The following is a 15,941-nucleotide window of genomic DNA, read 5'->3' as shown; positions in this document are numbered from 1 at the left end:
AACTTCTCTCTGAATATAGTAACAATTTGTTTTCTTTGTCTCTGAGAACGGAGTGTAAGCCCATGCATCTTTAAGAAAGCAAGATTCATTTAAAAGCAATCAAAAATAATTCTAGGTTCCCGCTGGCTATCAGTTCAGTTTGACAAGATAGACATTTGAAGATAAAGTTGAGTGAAGTAAAAAGAGCTACCTGTGGTCAGCCATGGTTTGGTTCTTAACCTTGCTGTGTCTGAGATACGGCTGCCTTTCCTCTCAGGGGCCAGTCCCAGTGTCTGGATCCCCTTTACTTTGAAGGCTCTTCATTTATATACTCCACGTACTTATGATGTGTTTGTATGCCAACCTGCTCATTAAAATATGAGCTAGGCAGGTATCTTTGGTATGAGAATCTTGACAATAATGTTCACACAAGTGTATTATCCTGGGAAGTGATGACTTCACTGTTTCTGTGCCAATATAATTGACACTGGACACTATCTTTAATGGAAAGGCTTAATTTGCTAGAGCTGTAGTTACTTTCTGTAGTATTTAAAACTTTCATTTTATCCTGTTGAATGTATAATTGTTTACCTTCTCCACTCATTTTTTTTTCTATCCTACTGTAGTTGGTCAAGTTAAGCTTGTAAATACTCCTTATTGTGGACAAAATTATTATTTTATCAGACACTACCACCATCCCCTTTCCCAATCCAGGGTGACTGTTCCTCATTGAGGATCCCTTTAAAGTCTGTCTATCTTAGAGTTTTCTACTGCCATCACCATAATATCTGAGAGCTCTCCACATAAAATCAGTAGCAACAGCAAGGTCCCAGGCGGACTTCATTGAGTCTCTGACACTTCTCTTTTTATGGGGTTAGAATTCTGCTTTGGGTAGGGCTTTTTTTGGGTCGGGGGGAGGCAGAGTGTGTGGAGATGTGAAATTCTTGGGAATAAAAGAGGTGTTTGAATTGTGTCACTTATAGTGGAAGGGCTTCCTCAAAGAGGAAGATTGTGCAACATTCCCTAAAGGTGGCCAAACTTTAGATTCACCTGATCTCTGGAAGATTGTTCCATAGCCAGACCCCTCGACAGAAGATGCTTTGTTCTCTGCTTGTATGTGCTTCTTCTTGGGCTTTGGGATCTGCATTGTCTCAAAGGAGCATAGCTGTCATGGTGATTCATAGATTGATGTTTGGTCTCTGATGTAGCAGGGGCTTGATCCATTAATTGTTTTGAAAATTAGAACCAAGGCCTTAAACTGGCATCAGAAACAGCCCAGGAGCTGGTGGACAGACTTGCACATTGTGTGATGTGGTCACGGGTCTGAGCCATGGAGAACGCAGGCAGCTGCAGTCTGTACCAGCTGGTGCTTGTGTATTTTTTTCACATTCAGCTTCAGATACCATAAACTACAGTAATCCATCATAGAAGTGACAAAAGCATGGATCACTGGGGCCAGGTTCTCATCCAGGAGGAAGGGACAAAGTTTCCTAGTAAGCTTGAGGTGAAAGATAACATTTTTAAAAACTGATGTTACCTGGTCATCTGAGCTTACTGAGGGGTCCAGCCAGGTCCAGGGGCTTTGCAATACTTTGATGAATGGAGGCTATATGCATTTGATAGAAGGTGGAGACATCTTTCCCAGCTCTTCCAAGTATTTTCCCTTTCCAACCAGCATTACTTTGGTCTTGCTTGAATTTGGCTTGTTCCAGCTTCTCTTCATCCCAGAGATAATTTAGACATTTTGACATTTTAGTAGTGGCCATGGCTGCTTCAGTTGAGCATGAAATATTTAATTGAGAGTAATCAGCATACTGTGGGCAGCTAAGTCCATGGTGTCTGACTATCTCTTCCAATTGTCTCATGTCAATATTGTAGAGACGCAGAAATAAAAGACCCTGTGGGTAAGGGCCTTGGAGAGGAGGAGCAGTTACCCATTGCTGTTCTGAGTTCTGCTGAAGAGCAATGATTGGAACCACTGTATTGCTGAGGCTTCTACTATAGGTTGGTTAGTAATACCCTGTGGTCCACTCTGTCAGTCTAATTAGACCTTCGCTGTCCTGGCTTAGTGTTAAACCTGAATAAAGTTGTTTGTATGTTTATCTTGGTGATTGCATTAAAGGATGGCAGTTGAATTTAAATTCCAACGTATTGATAAATCCAATTGATATCACATATAATTTCTTGACAGACTGTGTCAAATCCATCAGAGTATACAGTGCAGTATGCTTTTGAGAGCAGTATCTGGGATTTATGGGAAAGCATTTAATTTCTAAGCTTTGCAAGAATTTGGGGGAAAATAATGGTTTTTGTATTAAAAATTCTAGCAACACTCAGTTCCAATAAAATTTCCCACTGTTCATATAGAAGTCCCTGGTACATATTGTCCAACATTCCTGTATGACAAGTTAAAAGGTACATAATTAAATTCTAGATAAAAGGCCACATATAAGGAAGGGAATTTGTAAGCCTTCCTTTTGGGAAAATCTAGGCTAATATTACTTCCTATACACACATCATCTAGTGGCACTGTGACTCTCCTTTCAGTCAAGGAGGGCTGGACACAGCTAACCCAAATGCTCAGTGCATGGCCAGAACTGTTCGTCAGAATGGTGCAAGAAGTTTCCTCCAGAAGCTTAGCATATTGCTTTTCTCCTGTGGGGCTGTGCAGTGAGAACCTGAGCTCAGCACCAAGATTTGTACCTCTTGGTAGCTGTCCCAGAGTTGCCATTAGATGTCCCAGCCTTGCCCAATATATTTTGATGGCACTCTACAATCTACCTTTTCCAAAATTGTTCACGTTGCAAACTATTGCATATATTAGATCTCATAAAAAGTAAAAATACTACTTTGGGGTACTATATAATTAATAACTGACAATAAGGGGTTTCATTTAAATAATGTGTCCTTAAAAGTCTCTGTAAACATGTTTTAGGCTTCTGCTCAGAATACAGGCACAAAATAATTATTTTGCTAAACAAAAAGTTTAAAAGTGGCAGATAGGTGATAAAGCTTGCGAGTCTACTTTGAAAATGCAGTTTATTTGAATACTAATGTATTTGGGCATTTGTTTTTCTTTCCACGGTACTTGAATCAATTGTTTTTTATTTGTTCACAGGATTACCTGGCACTGCTGTGGATCTAGAAAAAAGAAAGCTTATTTTTGGGAAAAACTTTATACCTCCAAAGAAGCCAAAAACTTTCTTACAGCTAGTTTGGGAAGCACTACAGGATGTGACTCTTATAATCTTGGAAATTGCAGCCATCATATCTCTGGGGCTCTCATTTTATCAGCCGCCTGGAGAAGGGAATGAAGGTAAAAACACTTTATAATAGTTATCTGTAAATTTCACTGGTGATGAGTTAAATGGTTTTTGTTTGTTTTCCTATGGTACTAACATGAGGGGTTTTTAGGTCAGCATTTTTGTTTTCTTCTAACTCCTAGGACTGTTACTTAATATCTGAGACCTAACATTTTTCTAAGGATACACAAACTTGCATTTTTCTTGCAGAGCTGTAAGAAGTTGCTGAATCCCAAGGCATGTATTAAAATATTTAAAGAAAAATCCTAACTTTCTTATAAAGCTTCTTTGAAAATGTCTTTAAAATTCTCTGTCATGGCTATTTGAGCTCAGCTTTTGGTTATGCATTTACTCATCTCGGAAGGTCATTTGCCAAATGATACAGAAGGAGCGTGTAATCAGTTTATGTGCCAGTTATCTCTTATCATCCAGCATAGATCCATGGGGCAGATCCTCAGCTAGTGAATGGAGCTATGACAATTTTCACTAGCTGAGGATCTGACCCATTAATCACTCACTGCCTTTCTATAATTCTAATTTTTCAAAATATTTTGGCCATTAAGCTCCCAATAAGCCTAATTCAAAGAGAAACGAGAGAGAGTAGGTCATGATCCCATGCTTTACCTACAGGTCTTGTACTGCAATGTCCTACTGTGGTATTGGTAGAAAGTTTTAAATTGTTTGTGTGTCTGGAGAATTCTCTCTAATTCACATACATAGAAGAGTGGGTCCTCTCCACATTTCCAAACTATCATGCCAGGCAAATGATGCAGGGTTTTTTTTTCCCTTCTCTTATAGACCAGTGGAGCTGCATGAGACATGCTGTGCAAAATTATGTGAATGATTTGGCAAAAGTATAAAGAACGTCTTCCTCCAAATATAGTCTAGAAATGCTTTTTCATTTGTTTCACTGTCCTTTAAGGAAAGTAGCCAAAGACCTACCTTTCTTTTCCATGCACATGCATATACATATACATAATATATACAGTGTACTAACACTGTGTACATATTGTTATAATTAATTATTCCTTTATATATAACTAGATATCCTTGTTGCATGCTAATAGCCTGCTCTTACTGGAATCTTTGGCAGTTTTGCCAGTGACTTTAATGGGAGCACAATTTGGGTCCTAGGTGAGAGAAAAGTTGGATAAATTTCTTTTCCAACTGAAACAAATCTTAAAGGGCTTTTTGCATTTTTAATACTATTGTCATATAGTTTGACATTGTGATATTGCTTGTATGAAGTATATATAAAACTAGGATTTGATCCGCCAAACTGTTTACTCGCACAAGCAGTCTTTACTTGCTTGAGTAAGGATTTGCAGACTAGGCTCCCATTTTTATTAATAATTTATTAAGAAAAATATCTTTGAAAATATACGTATATGCTTGATTTTTTTTTTTTGGTTGTGTGCTACCAAGCTATGAATTTTGCTTTGATATTGTATTTAAAATGTTCCTTTTCCTATGGGAATCAGTTGCACGACTGAGATACAGAAGACATGCTGGAAAACTCAACAGCACAGCATGGGAAAATGGGTTCATGTTTTACCGTAACAATATTTCATTTAAATGTTCTTTAACATGTTTCCCTTCCCAAGGTTTTTAGTAACATTTTGTTAGGAGGATTTGGCTACCTTTCCATGGGGAAAATGTATCATGTTAGTAAAAGTGTATTAATCTGACCATTAAGGTACGTTGTAAGGCTCCCCTTTTTTCTTCAGACATTTAAAAATGAGGGGAATTTTTTTTTTGGGTGGGATATCTCAAATTACTGGACTTCTATAGAGTCATATAAATAAACAATTAAGGTGTTAAACATGATTTTTCTCTTAGTGTGGACAAGGGCAGCCATATTTAAAAACATGTTAGCTTGATCTTTAAAGCATAATGTCTCTGTCTATATTAGGTGTTGAGTAGAAAGAACTTCAGGTTTTTAAAAAAATGTATTTTTATAACCTAGTTAAGGCCCTTCATTTCCAGCTTTTATTTTTTCCCAAAGATTTTATCAGTGTTTATTTCAAAAACTAAAGAACGGGTGAAAATCAGTGCAAAAAATTAACTTCACAGTTTGCAGGGTAATATCAGGGTTATTACTGGGAGCAGGAGGACAGAAGAAAAAAAATCAAAAGAGAAAAGTAAGAGTTTATTGTTTATGAAACAATTACGTTCAAAAATGCAGTCAGATGCAAGGATGGCTTGCTGTTACATGAAAGAGACCAAGGCGCATAGGCAGGGAATAGTACTTTAACAGAACCCCCATCCACAAATCATCTGTCATGTCACAGAGGTGGGCCACATGGGCTGGGAGCCAGGAGAGAGCAGATCCAAGTCACTGAGGCAGAGACCTGCCTGCAGCAGGGGCACTTTCCGCCCTGCAACTCAGCTCCATTCCCCAAAGCTGCTGGCAGATTGGAGTGACCATTCCCGCAGGGCTAGCTCCAGGCACCAGCATCCCAAGCAGGTGCTTTGGGTGGCAGTCTGCAAGGAGCGGCAGTCCGTGTGTTTTTGCCCCCAAGCAGTGTACCGAATTGCCGCCGTGGATGGTGGGGGCAGTCCGTGTGCCATTAGGGTGGCACCTGCGTTTCCACGGCGGCAGCAATTCGGCGGCAGCTTCTATGTTCAGCTGTCAGCGGCGGCCCAGCTTCTGTCTTCCGTCTGAAGACAGAAGCTGCCTCCGAATTACCACCACCGCGGAAATGCTAACGGCACATAGACTGCCCCCGCCGTCCGCGGCAGCAATTCGATGTGCTGCTTGGGGCAACAAAAACAGTAGAGCCGGCCCTGCATCCCAGCCAAGGCACAGGAAGGGGTTCTGACTGGCAAATGAGGCAGACGGGGGGCTTCTCTCCAGGCAGTGACACATTCCCAGGCCCATCATTGCGCCATCGTTCTTATTTGTGGAGTTTTTAGAAGTTTCCTTTACCTGTCTTCTGTCAATTGCCTGCCCTCATTTTCCTGAGATTTCCTGGGCAATGCTTTCCAAAGATCAATGGGTGTAATAAGGATTTTATAATCAATGACTAGGATAATGGATGAGACTTCCCCGAGCAGAACAAGGATCAAAGTTTTACTCCTCTACTGAACCTTCCCAGTAACTTAATGTAGTAATTGAAATGGGAATTATCTGAAAGCAACAGGAACTACGAGAGCTGAGTGAGAAACAGAATTTCTGTCCAGTGGTAAATCCTATTTCAACATTCATTTTTGTTCTTCGCTGAGGCAAAAAAAGTGAAAAATTTAAATTTTTCACAGGATGAAACATTCCAAAAAAATTTGGTTTGGAAATGGGAGTAGTTGTTTGGGTGCCTGATGCCTCCATTGTTCCCTATGGACTGGGCTCCCTGGCCAGACTACATCTCCCATAATGAACTTGTAAGCATATGACTCCCATGATGCACCACACTGCCCGGTCAGTGTTGCATCAAGGAAGTTGTAGACCAGCCAGGGATCATGGCCAGTAGGAGAGAATGGAGGCATTAAACAGCTCCCATAATGCACCACCACAGGAAAATGCAGTTTTAATGTTGAATTGACACAAAACAAAATGTTCTGGATCAGTTTAACAAACTGTAATATTCCTGTTTGGATCTAAACAATATACTTTTCCTTTTAATGGTTCCTGATGTAAAACTGAAGAACTTCAGAAAAATTGAAATTTTCCACAGGAAAATGCTGATTTTTAATGAAAACTCCATTCTCAGTCAAAATATTTCTGCCAGAAAACACCCAACCAGCTCTCGTGACTGTGCTGTAACTGGCATTAATGCTCCTTGCCTCTCCTGTTGAATTTGTAATAGAACATGTCACTATATGTAAAGTTATGGGTACAGTGGTATTTTTAGAAAGTGTTTGTCATCTTATGATTCCCTTGGAATTAAGGAGCATGGGGAGTCGTAGAGAACAGCCACAAGTACAACTGTCTGCTCAAGGCAGTAATTCAAAAACCAATGGGCTAACAATGGTCTTTTATTAGGGGTGAGTGAATGTGTTGGGCTGAAATTCAGACAGGTCTGAAACTCCATGCAATTCCTCCGCAGTACTGGAGTACAACATTTTGTATAGGTTTGAATCAGTTTGTGTAAGTGAAATCCTGCTCCCTCCAAGCTTTGATGCTAGGTCTGCAGGGGCATAACACCTGTGGCAGACACTTGGCTGGGCTTCAGTGAGCATGAAGTACAGTATAATACAGTGGAAGCACAATGGATACGTGGACCTCTCTGTACATGTTATAGGTACTAATATAAAGAGAAGGATTTTTAGAACAGTAGAAAATCAATGATGCATCATTCCTTCCAGACATTTCAGAGTTCTATTAGTGAAGTGTCTTTTCATGGCTGACATTCAGGTTTCTTTAATTCAGAAGTAAGTGGTTTTATTTTCTCCTTTGCAGGCCAGCTAGTTTATGGAAAGGGTCTTTGCTCTGGTTTTCTACCACTAGAGCACATTTCAGAGATTTAAGGGGTGGCAGGTAGAGGAGAATAGAGGCATCAATGGAAAGATCAGCAATGACACACAGTCTGATGAAAATCCAGGGACTACACTGAGGTTTTTATCCACTGCTCTGCATTATACATGTGCAAGGGAATGAAGTTCACACACTGCTCTGAGCGGTGTCTACAGTCACGCTAGATTTGGTCCAAATATATACTCACTTCTGGGGGTTTTAGCTATATTGGTGACTCAAACAAGCTTTCACATCAATCTTGTCTGGTCTTGGTGTCCCATGAACAATTATTTCTGTCCTAGTTCCCAGTTCGCTCTGCCTAAAGAGTCACTTCTTCTTCCCTCATATCCAGGATGGAGTTAAAAAGGTGACCCTGCCATAAAGAATCAGGAAGAAACAGCCAGCATTACCCAGCATGGCTTCAACACGTGCTAATAATGTTCTGCCCCAGAGAAATCTCTGGGAGGCTCATTTCCCTGACTACTCGGCATGCAGGGGATGTATGCAGGCTGCTCTCTCAGGGCCGGTGCAAAGATGTTTCACGCCCTAGGCGAAACTTCCACCTTGCGCCCTCCACCGCCCTGCGCCCCCACCCTGAAGTGCCCCCCTTACGGCAGCTCTCCGCTCTGAGGCATCCCTCTCCCTGCCCTAGCTCACCCCTGCTCCGTGCACGAGCACCCCGAGCACACCGTGGCCGCTTCACTTCTCCCATCTCCCAGGCTTGCGGCGCCTAAGCCCTACCCCAGCTCTCTCCACCTAAATGCTGGTGGCGACCGCGGCGGCTGAAGATCCAGCTGCCGCGGTCACTGCTGAAGAAAATGGTGCCCCCCCAAATGCCAGCACCCTAGGCGACTGCCTAGGTCGCCTAAATGGTTGCAACGGCCCTGTGCTCTCTCCTTTATGTTTGGAAGGAAATAGCCCTGCATCCTCCGGCTTCCTCCCCCACAGGGAAGAATCATGCCTAGGCTTTACAGAGGGAGCCATACACTTCCATTCATTCCCCTAAATCCAGAGGCTGTGATAATCCCTAGCTCTTGACAAGCGAGTGTGGGAGAGGAGGGAAACAGAAGGCTCTCCACTATGCACCTACACAAATGCCAGGGACAATCTGGCCATGAATTGTATAATTTTTCCCATCTTTGGTTGCCCCCACTTTCCCCTTCCCTGAAAACCACCACCAACAAAAATCTTAATCTAACAGCTGTTGCTTTATTTGTTATATATTTGCTTTAGTACTTGCAAATCACAGGCTTTTGAAGTCTCTCATTTCTCCAGTACCAAATTCTTATTGATCTTTTTCTTATAGTTATTGCTAAGACTACAAACTTATATTGAGTTTCCAAGAGGTAAACTCTCAGTAGACTCTGTTCTCTCTGATGGTTTGTCTGAGTTTTCATTTCTCAGATGTAATCAACTTATCTTTAAGCTGTGTAAATGCTTGCTGGGGAAGTCTTGAACTAGATTCTCGTGTAAGCTAACACGTCTGCCTTGAAGAAACAAATACTTGTGATTTAGGCAACCACTTAAACATCAATACCATGCAGTCAGACAGTGGGAGAAAAAAGCTCATTAAAACCAATTACTGTATTAGAATGTATGCAGTATCTGCCAACATGAATACATTATTATATATTTTTATTACCTTAGCACCTCGGAGCCCTTGTTGTCAACCAGGACCCCTTTATCAATAAAGACCTCATCTGTGTCATCCTTAAACAAGTTAAAATAGGTCCCAGTGGATAAAAAGTTAATGAGAGTTGTTGAAGGGGAAAAAAAGTGAAGGCAGTAATTAATGAGCCATTTCTTTAGCCTGTGATTAAATAACATCAAATAAATAAACCAGCTGGGAATTCGGAGCATCCCCTAAGGAATTTCAGTTCATGTAGTTGGAATCGATGCACAAAGTGTTTAAGTGAATTAAGATTGAAATTACAGTAATCGAATTTATAGAGCATTACCTTCTCTTCACACAGGCAATCAACATACAGGGTTTTCCCAGAGTGTGTAGCATTTTAATTTTACTAAAAGGATCGCATAGTGGTCAAAACATGAGGAAACTTTAAATCACTTGAATTAAAGGAGGCTAGTCACATGCTTAAAATTAAACATGTGTTTCAGTGTTTGCTGAAATGAGGTCAGAGTACTCAGAACCTTGTGGGATCAAACTCATATTCTAGGATTAGAGAACCAAAGTTTCAGAGACTGATGCAAAATACTTAGTGTTTTCCATCCATTTAAACAAATTTCTGATATTTATTCATAAAAGAATAAAAAAGTAAGTTCCAGTGCTCCAGTTGAGCACTGGAACTTACCAAGGGAGCTTGTCACATCCCCATTGCTGGAGGTGACTAAGAATAGGTTAGACAAACATCTGTCAGGAAGTCTAGTTATACTTAATCCTGCCTCATGTGGGGGCATGGACTAAATGACCTCTTGAGGTCCCATTTCTGTGATTCTGTAATGATTGGTTAGTGTATGAGCGAATCAAATATGGAGTAAATAAGATTGGTGCACTGAAGAAATTAACCTTCAAATCTGTATTTCATATAAAACTCTAATCTGTTCTTCTTTTCAGTCTTCTATTTCTCATTTGAAAGTATTGACTGCATAAAAATAACTTTATACTCTTTATTTTATAAGGCCAGTATTAATGTTGTTCCAAAATACCACTTAAATCATACATATATTCATATCATACTCTTTGGCCAAATCCCCCCAGTACCGATGCCAACTTCAGGACCCATTTTACTGATTCCACAGCATACAAATCCTCTATAGACTATGTAGATACTGAAGGAACTCTACATCTATGTTAAGTTAATGTGCAAGTTATAATTTTTTTTGTGCACTGAAAATCAATAGATGCTTCAAGTATCTTATCCACTAAATGGTGACTGCATAGAGTAAAATTAGAGGCCTTCCCATAATCTAAGAAATTATTTCTTGGGTTCATGGAAAATATGAAGTGTTGCTAAATTAAACATAGAGAATTGCCTTATTTTAACAAACTCATCCTTAAGTGATTAGACTTTTAGCCTTAGAGATGTGTCTTATGAGTGACATCAGGGAAAATTAAAATTCAGCAACCCTGCTCAATGACTTTCTTATGAAAATTGTTTCAGAACTTTGCCTCATATCAAGGAATGACCTGTTCTGCTTTGTACAGCCTGTAGTTTACAATTGCAAACAAACAAAAAAAATGAACAAAATGTTGGATCAGATCACTCAAAATGTTTCATTTTTATTTCAACTTTTTTGACATTTGTAAATTAACAACTTAAATTTTTAAATGAAAAGTCACTTTGGCCCTAAAAAACAGAACTTTTCCCACTTTGACTCCCCCCCACACACATTTTAAAAACAAACAAAACCTAAGTAATTTGTCTAAAACAACCCTTCTCTGAGAACAGTTTCAGTTTTGACAAATCTGCATTCTCTGACAAAAAAAGTTTAATCAAGAAGTCCTGACCACCTCTATGCATAAGCTTTCAGATGATAAGACTGGTCCATAGCAAGCCAGGGCCAAGAGGGAAGGGGATCTGGGAGGCTATAGTAAGACAGTAAAGAGATGACATCCAGAGGTCCTCCCAGACATATGTTGAGATATCAGCTGCAATTTCATGCATTTTAGAATATTTTAAAACATTTCAGAACAAACATTTTGTGCCCAATAAACTACATGTCCATCTGATATTTGCCTGGAATTCTGCAGTAGGGAAGCCTGCAGGGGGCAAGCTAGATTCTTTTATGATATCAATACATGAGCACCAAAACCCAGCAAACGTTCCTGTGCATCTCCCATCAGATGCACATGGAAACTTTGTGCATATAAAATAATCAAAAAGCTAGAAACACTAAACAAGAACCCAATCCAGAAACAAAACAGCATATTTTTTCATTTGTTTTATAGCTAGAACTGCAAATCTCCTTTCCATCCCAGTGCCCCTTCACAGAACGTTCATACTGTAGAAAAATGTCTAGATTATTTTAAAAAAAAGTAGATATAATGTTCATAATGGTTTAGACACCTAATTTGAAAAGAAAAACTTAACTTGCCATCTAGCTTGTGTATATTTAGCTCTCTTCGCTTCTCTTCCAGTTTAATTTTCCTTTCTTTTCTGCTCTATTGTCCCTCTTCATCCTATTGTTATCATCTCCCTCACTTAGCTCCAACCTTCACTGTCCCCTTCTCATCCTCCCATCTTGAATCTCTCTCTCTACCACATTTGGAGATCTTTCACAAACCTCTCTCACTCCACGTCCATGCTGGGGTGCTTCTCCCAGTTTACTTCTCTGGGTCTGACAACTTTCTTATTTCCCTCTTTCCTATGGGCCTTTTCCTATCTCCCTGATATGTCCTTTGGTCCTTCTTGACCTAAGTCTGCTCTTTTTCTTTCTCCCTTACTTAGCCCTGAGGTCCCCCGGCCCCCGATCCCCCTATCTATCTCTTCCCTCCTCCCCATTCCCTGCTAAGGGACTTTCCGGGCTCCCTACTCCCAACTTGGGCTGCATTTTTATATTAGCCCCCTTGGGATGCCTCCTTGTTGAGTTTCCATTCCCACTTCTTGGTATTTTGTCTTCTTCCACAGTTCCACTTCTCCTTCAGCACCACTGCATTGTCACTAATTTATTGCAGTCACTCAAAGAGGAATGTGTTGAGAAAGATGGGGAAGAGTTATCACTCAGCTACAAAATCAGCTCTTGAACTGCACAGTTAATTACTTTTTAAAATCCCACCCTTTGCTATAAAGTTATAATAGGCGAAAAACTGCGTTAGTAAAAGATTAGTACATTATACTTTAATCTCTCGGACCAGAATGCAAATCAGGCTGAAACCAGAGTTAATTAGAATCATTGCCTAAAAAAAGACTGAGTTTGTAATGTACAATTGTGGTCTCCACGCAATCTTATATTCATTTTTTAAAAAACTAAGAACCGATGGACGCTTACTGAAATAGAATGGACGGTGTATTCCAAGGGACCAGTAGGTCAATATCTAGCATTTTCCCTTTTTATCACATTAACTCTATTTTCAATGGAACGAAATAGTAAAACATGCACATGTATATGCATTTCTCCTCTTTATAAGGATTCTCTAGTGAGGACTCCTGTCTTCCATTTCACTGGATAATCCTTTTTTTAAAAGCTTAAGTGTAGCCATATGGATTGAAAGTTGAATGTTGTTGCATTCTTTTCTCAAGGGCCTAATAGAATGCCTAATTTTAAACATGTATGTACATTCTTTTAGTTTTAGACATTTTGTCTCAAAGGTCTTTTTTTTTTTTTTTTTTTTTTACTGTTATTGGTTTCTCCGTAGAAGATGTGACAAAATCTCATCTTCAGAGTTATGTCACTCACAAAAAACAAAACAAAAAAAACCCTATCTTTTTAGGCACGTGGGGTTATCTGCTTTCTATGATGGAACCCTTATAATTTGTTGTTCTGATCTGGAAACACTAATATATATGAATTATCTGTGTACGGGGCTTTGTTTTCTGCATTGTACACTTGAAATTTATAGGTAATACTGAACAACACAGCACCTATTTTTGAAACAACTTGATGGCAAAAACATTTCAAATTAAAAAATCTGACAACTCTGCAATCAACTAGAAGTGAAGGCAGGATCTGAAAAGCAAACTACACTCTTAAGCAAATCCTCGAAGCGATTTATTTATTTATTGTATTTAACAAAAGAAATGTATTGGGCTGCTGTCACTAAGAACCACATCCTGCTTCAGCCAGTCTCAGCCTATGGAGGAAGGAAGCTAAACTGAGGGACTTGGAGCAGGCTAGGCAGCAAGCAGAGGCTCCATCCATGGCTTGCTGCAGGGCCACGTGCAGTCAGATGGTGAGTGGGGATGGGTGGGGGGCAACCCCTTTCCCGTTTCAAAACATAAAAAACAGGCAGGAATTGGACACAATGGCAGAGGGGAGCGGGCACAGGTCTCTTGCTCCATAGAACCCTCACATGGAAGCAGTCCAAATGATCAGCAGGAGAGAGCAGCTCCTTCCCCATTTCAGGCCATAGAAACAGGGAGGAATTGGGCCATGGTGGCAGGGGGGAGCAGGCACTGGTTTCCTGCTCCATGGAAACCCCCATGTGTTCAGCTTGGAGACCTGTTTAGAAAAAAAACAAAAAGCAATTCCCTGCCACAACTGGAAGGTAGCAGGGAGAGGGAGGGGGCATAAATAGTGTTCAGCTCTGTCCACATATATATTCAAAGGACGCCATCATAGGACCTAATCACATCAGCCACATCATCGGGGGCTCATTCACCTGCAGATCTACCAATGTGATATACGCCATCATGTGCCAGCAATGCCCTTCTGCCATGTATATTGGCCAAACCGGACAGTCTCCACGCAAAAGAATAAATGGACACAAATCAGATATCAAGAATTATAACATTCAAAAACTAGTCGGAGAACACTTCAACCTCCTTGGTCACTCAGTTATAGACCTAAAAGACACAATTCTTCAACAAAAATACTTCAGAAACAGACTCCAATGAGAAACTGCAGAACTGGAATTAATTTGCAAACTGGACACCATTAAATTAGGCTTGAATAAAGACTGGGAGTGGATGGGTCATTACACAAAGGAAAGCTATTTCCCCATGCTAATTTTCCCCTGCTGTTACTCTCACCTTCTTGTCAATTGTTTGAAATGGGCTATCCTGATTATCACTACAAAAGTTGTTTTTCTCCTGCTGATAATAACCCACCTTAATTGATTAGTCTCGTTAGAGTTGGTAGGGCAACATCCGTTTTTTCATGTTCTCTGTGTATAGGGAGACCGGATGTCCCCGATTTTATAGGGACAGTCCCAATTTTTGGGTCTTTTTCTTATATAGACTCCTATTACCCCCCACGCTTTATCCCGATTTTTCACATTTGCTGTCCGGTCACCCTATCTGTGCATATCTATCTTCCTACTGTATTTTCCACTCCATGCATCCGATGAAGTGGGTTTTAGCCCACAAATGTTTATGCCCAAATAAATTTGTTAGTCTTGTGTGTGCCACAAGTACTCCTCATTCTTTTTGCTGTTACAGACTAACACATCTACCACTCTGAAACCTGTCTGTCAGCAGTCTGTCTGTCTGCAACATTAACACAAGTGTTGGAATGTAAGGAAATTGGCAGGCAGAGATGAATTCTAAGAACTGTAACTTGCTTTTTGTTATACTGAAACTGCATTCCAAGTCCTCCTGCATTTGTGACCCTCAGAAAGGACTTAAAACAAGAAGCAAATGCTTGTATCTTTGTTTTTATCCTGGAGGAAAATTCTAGGCCAAATTCATCCCCAGTAGAATTCCACTGAAATCACTTACACCAGTGATTAATTTGGTCTCTTGCCATTATTTTCTGAAGCCGATAAGGAAACTTCAATCTAAGGAACTGACTCCAGTACATGTAGTCTAACAACATCTCATGGTGAAGAGCTTTGAAGGTGCCAGATATAATGAAATCAAAACAAAACAGGAGCCCAGTTTAAACTCTTAGCTTCCTGGTCACTGTTTGATTTGCTGCAGCAGGAAGGGGAGGCACAATGGCTTAATTATTCTGGTTTGCAATATATTGTAAACTATCTTAACCAGCAAATACTTGGTCAGTTGAATATTTTCTAGCATCTGTGGGCAGCCAAAGAAACACATTCTATTAAAATTAGTGATGTATAATAAAACAATTGCTTGAGAAATCAGTCAGCAAATCACAAATGCTGTGCTTTGATTTATTTTAGGGCTTTGTTTACAAGGATTTACTGAGCAAAGTCCCTGCTATACAGACTCTAAGGATCTGGTTGTGTTGATGAGGTATTTGGTCTGAACTAGCTATGTATTCGTTTTTAATGTTTTAATGAAGTTCTCACTTAGGAATGGCTCCTGTCGGGGTCAAAGTGGTTGGATGCTAGTAGCTGCTTGTGTTTAAATTGGTTAGTTTCTCTGTCGGTTCTTTGAATCATTCTCCCATGACATCCAACTGCTAACACTAGTTACTCAGAGAAATCCCAGATCCTCTGCCCCCAAAGATGCAATGTACTCCAGTGTTACCTTAAACCACTGTTTTGGAAAACAAATAGGTTGATTTAAGAGAGAGTACATATTTAACTAGAAGCAAGAGAGGGTCAGGGTTGCTGGATCAATTTCTATAGTAGGAGTGCTGAGAGCCATTGAACCAAACTGTAAACCCTGTGTATAGTAGAA

At 40.1% G+C, this 15,941-nt stretch overlaps 1 protein-coding gene across 1 annotated transcript in view; it reads left to right on the top strand.

Moving 5' to 3' along the window:
- The window catches only part of ATP2B2 (ATPase plasma membrane Ca2+ transporting 2), a 428,479-nt gene that overhangs the window by 219,210 nt on the left and 193,328 nt on the right, over positions 1-15,941 (top strand). Inside the window, exon 3 of the mRNA XM_050957750.1 lies at positions 3,098-3,295. Coding sequence (XP_050813707.1) covers positions 3,098-3,295 — 198 coding nt within the window. The remainder of the gene's footprint in view (positions 1-3,097; positions 3,296-15,941) is intronic.

Source organism: Gopherus flavomarginatus, chromosome 6 (genome assembly GCF_025201925.1).
Source record: "Gopherus flavomarginatus isolate rGopFla2 chromosome 6, rGopFla2.mat.asm, whole genome shotgun sequence".
NCBI classification, from domain to species: Eukaryota; Metazoa; Chordata; order Testudines; family Testudinidae; genus Gopherus; species Gopherus flavomarginatus.
Note: the sequence above shows the minus strand (reverse complement) of the source record. Positions and strands in the feature narration are given on the sequence as shown.